Source organism: Salvia hispanica, chromosome 1 (genome assembly GCF_023119035.1).
Source record: "Salvia hispanica cultivar TCC Black 2014 chromosome 1, UniMelb_Shisp_WGS_1.0, whole genome shotgun sequence".
NCBI lineage: Eukaryota > Viridiplantae > Streptophyta > Magnoliopsida > Lamiales > Lamiaceae > Salvia > Salvia hispanica.
In genome coordinates this window covers 20,810,723-20,815,235 of record NC_062965.1, presented here as the reverse complement: position 1 = coordinate 20,815,235, position 4,513 = coordinate 20,810,723, and the positions used below count along the sequence as shown (strand labels likewise).

The following is a 4,513-nucleotide window of genomic DNA, read 5'->3' as shown; positions in this document are numbered from 1 at the left end:
GCTTTTGCTTTCAACTATCGTCGTTGGTTTGTGGTTTCCACCTTGAGGACAAGGCGGATTTTAACCGCGGGGGAGTTGATACGATCATATCTCCTAATTATTTAGTATCTTTTATTTCACCATATTTTTTCCATATCTTTGTTTTCTTATTCAATAAGTTAGGGTAGAAGTCTAGCATTATAAATAGGCGAGCTTGTTATCATATTTAATCATCCAATCAATGAATATATTATTTTGGCCAAATGCCTTGCGAAATGCTTTGAATCCATAATTTCCTACGCTACATGCTGCCCGACGGAAGGTCTCCGCGCACAGCCGGAACGTATATCTGATCTGTAGCCGTTGCCTGACGGGTTGGAACCCGCGCACAACCGCCCAGATCCTTATCTCCGCCGACCCTCACAGGCTCCGGATTATCTTTATCTTGTTATTTTCCGTTTTATCGGATCGTTAGGGATTTAGGTCCTTAACATATTAACTTAATAGATCACGTAATCGGATCATTCAAATAAATAGTCATAAATATTATACAATCTTTAGACGATTATGTTGGACCATATTAAAATATTCCAATAGAGAACTTATCCCAAAAGTAAGAATCCCCTCTCAACAACCAATGTACTTGTTGGCCATGACTTGTTTATTCGCCTGACCACCAGTCCAAGTCGGGTCCAAATGTTCTTATTTGACGACTCCTTTATAACAATCCAGACGAGTACTAATACAAGGATGCTCACGAATCCAAAGATTACAATATCCACAATTTTGTCAAGTGGTAGTGTTTCCATAGGATTAGTCATGAATACAGAAGCTCCATAACTCACTCCAATAGATGCCATCAACACGAATGTTGCATACCAGATGACAATGCCATCGCGGCTATCAGGCCCACCACCACAATTGTCATGTCGGTTATATCGTTGATGATGGACTTCTCTATTGTATTCTTCTCCATTAAATATTGTATCATCTGAGATTTTGATGCAATAATTAATTCACATAACAAATTGAGTTAATTTCAATAAAAATTAGCCTGACTTGGATATGTAGAGACTTAAATGTTGGGCGCCATAACTAGTACGACTTGTTAGGATATTAGCATAGATAATATCATGAATGTAAAAGTCGAACCAGTTTGATTCGATGTATATCTACGTTTCGGAGCGATGTTAAGACAATGATTTTCGCAATAAATTTTGGATACGTGATAAAATGTAAGATCATATATAGGGGGTGGGGTGTGTTCAAAAAATTGTTTCATCTTTACTATTAACGCACCCTATATGTATATATGCAAAAGTAATGAAACCTAATTCTAGTTATGATAAGATTCGAATTGGGCCTAAAATATAGTAATTGTACATCAATCCAATACTCAACACAAATTGTACTAGGTAAATTTCCTTTCAGCCTTGCGGGGATTACTTAACGTTCCTTTCAGGTTCCATACTCCCCACAATCTGTACTAGATAAATTTTATTGCATCTTTTGTCAACTTTTCTTATCCTATTTACTCGTGATAAATTGACAACCAAATTAAGAAAAAGTGGCCTTACCTCATCTCGGTTGCACCTAACAAGCCAGATTGAAGGGCCTTCTCCCCATCATCGTCCTTCAAAGGCACAAGAATGTCCAACTTCTTCACCAAAAACTTCAATGTCTCAAGCTGACGATGTTTCACACACAAATGCAACACAGTTTGGCCTCGATGCTGTCTCTCCATAGCAGGAGACAAGTCATTTTCAAGCAGAACCTTCAAGATGTCAACATGCCCTTTCATGGCAGCAATATGAACCGGGTTCATGCCTTGATCATCGATCCACCAGCACATCTCATCGGGGGCTACGGTTAACAACATTCTGGCAATCTCAACATGCCCATGGGTGGACACACTAAAGAAGAGGGTAGGGCTTAAGCAGTGGCGGAGCCAGAAAATTTAGTAAGTCGGGGCTGAAATTTTTAAAAATAATAATACTTAAAATATTTTTTTTAAAAAAATAATAAATTATTTAATTTTGCATATAACTGTTTTTGTAGTCCTAGGTTACTATTTATATTTTCCGCATTAGATTCAACACTTGCAACATTCACTTTTTCCAAGCTCACAACCAGATTGGGAAATGAAATACTACTATAATTAGTTTAAGCACTTGCACTTGAATCATAAATGTTCAAATGAAATTTATATGTTCACACGCTGATTTTATGGGATGGAGGGAGTATTATTTTAATAAAATGTGAGGGAGAATAAGTTAGTGGAATGTAGAGTCCACTATAAAAAATAGTAAAAATTGAAATGTGACAAATTTTGAGGGACGGATGGAAATAGAAAAATGTGACAAAATTCCAAGGAATGAGGGGGTGATACATTGCGAAATCAAAATACGACAGCTAATATTGGAGAAAAACTTTGCACGACTTTGTTTTTTCTAGTAAATCAAAATACGACGGCTAATATTGGAGAAAAACTTTGCACGACTTTGTTTTTTCTAGTCCACTAGAAAAAACAAAGGAACATCTAGATGACATGTAATTCATACTCTAATTATATGTATTTCCACTTTTTTACTTTAAGATTTTTCATACAAATAATGTGATATAATATCAAAGTTATATATTTTGAAATGGTCAAACAACATCTTAAATAGTGTATTTTTTACTATTATATATTACGATGACCTAAAGTATTTCATATTTTAATTATATATTTCTAATTTATACTATGATGACATGAGATATTTCAAACTTCAATTTTATGTGTCCAATTTTCTCGTGTGAGCTTATAATGTATCATCCTTTAATTTATCATATACTAGTTAATTTGGGAAATAAGTTCAAAATTATCTAAGATGTAGTTTTTCCTAGTTGTAAAACAATATCCTAGGTAGAACTGGCGTATTTCATTCTTTAACTATATACAACGATGATGTGAGATACTCCCTTCGTCCAGCAATAGCAGCCCAATTTCTAAAGGGCACGAGTTTTAAGAAAGTGGTGGAGTGTGTAATAAATGGGTTGTGATAATGGAATTCTGGGTCCACTTAAAATGTTTAATTTATAAATTCATCTTTTATAGTAATATATTTCTAATTTATACTATGATGACATGAGATATTTCAAACTTCAATTTTATGTGTCCAATTTTCTCGTGTGAGCTTATAATGTATCATCCTTTAATTTATCATATACTAGTTAATTTGGGAAATAAGTTCAAAATTATCTAAGATGTAGTTTTTCCTAGTTGTAAAACAATATCCTAGGTAGAACTGGCGTATTTCATTCTTTAACTATATACAACGATGATGTGAGATACTCCCTTCGTCCAGCAATAGCAGCCCAATTTCTAAAGGGCACGAGTTTTAAGAAAGTGGTGGAGTGTGTAATAAATGGGTTGTGATAATGGAATTCTGGGTCCACTTAAAATGTTTAATTTATAAATTCATCTTTTATAGTACAATAATTTTCTGATTTTAGTTAAATTGTGTTGACATTGTCATATCTTTGTTGATATATTTTATAAACTATATTGACATTGAGTTCCAAAATCCTAAATTTGTTAGTTGTTATTATCTTTTTATAGACCATTAGATCTCTAAAATTATAAAGTTTTAAATTAGTTGTAGTTAGCAATTAAATGATGAGTTAACAATCGACCACACATCCCTGTATGTATTCTATTTATTTATTATATATCTCGTAAATGTATTGTAATTCTCATTAGAAAAAGATTTGGAAAGAGGAAAACATTTTCTATCTACTATATACACTTCTCATCATTTTGTATTGAATTCGTTGGGCCGTGTTTAGAGGTAGGTAGATAGGTGATCCAAGCTGGTATAAAAAGGTGAGATTAATGGGCTTGATATTATTTATCACGTTTTTGAAATAAATAAATCTATGCAACCAAATTTTGTATAACCAAAAATTGGTTTATTTGAAAAAAAAAAATTTATTTATGCATTTAATTAAAAAGTATAGAAAGGAATTAGCTTGTGTTAATATAGAAATACATTAATTTAAACACAATTAGCTTGTGTTAGAAAGGAAAAACTTCAATTCAAGGAATTAGAGTTTTATTCGAAGGAAATCAAATAATTGTACTTTCCTTTTACATTCACTTGTAACTTTGTAAGTAATACATCAGAATAGGGTGTGCCACAGTTAAGGGTGGGGTGGGTCAATACGATATATTGTATCGGAAACATTGTATCGTGTATCGTATCGAAAATATCGATATTGAAGAATTTCATATCGTTATCGTATTGAAAGTTTCGATATATCGAAGTTTCGATATGGATAATATCAATATCATTATCGTATCGATATTTCGATATATCATACCGAAATTCGATATATCGTTAAGAACGATATATCGAAATATCGTTATCGTATCAAATACATGTATATCGAAAAATATAATTTCAAAATCGAAAAATTACACAAAAATTAAATGGATTTATATATATTTATAATTTTAAACTTGAATATGTATTGAATTTCAATATGTTTTGAT

General features: G+C 32.4%; 1 protein-coding gene across 1 annotated transcript; it reads right to left on the bottom strand.

The window, feature by feature from the left end:
• Positions 1-867: 867 nt before the first annotated feature.
• LOC125213573 (ankyrin repeat-containing protein NPR4-like) lies at positions 868-1,871 on the bottom strand. The gene is made up of 2 exons (XM_048114199.1): positions 1,557-1,871; positions 868-970 (listed from the first exon to the last, which is right to left on the bottom strand). Exons 1-2 carry the CDS (start codon positions 1,856-1,858, stop codon positions 967-969), a joined length of 306 nt encoding a protein of 101 aa, XP_047970156.1. The 5' UTR covers positions 1,859-1,871; the 3' UTR covers positions 868-966.
• Between the last annotated feature and the right edge of the window lie 2,642 nt (positions 1,872-4,513).

Coding starts and splice junctions, on each gene's coding strand:
- LOC125213573 (XM_048114199.1), bottom strand. CDS start 1,858: ATGTTGTTAACCGTAGCCCCCGATGAGATGTGCTGGTGGATCGATGAT.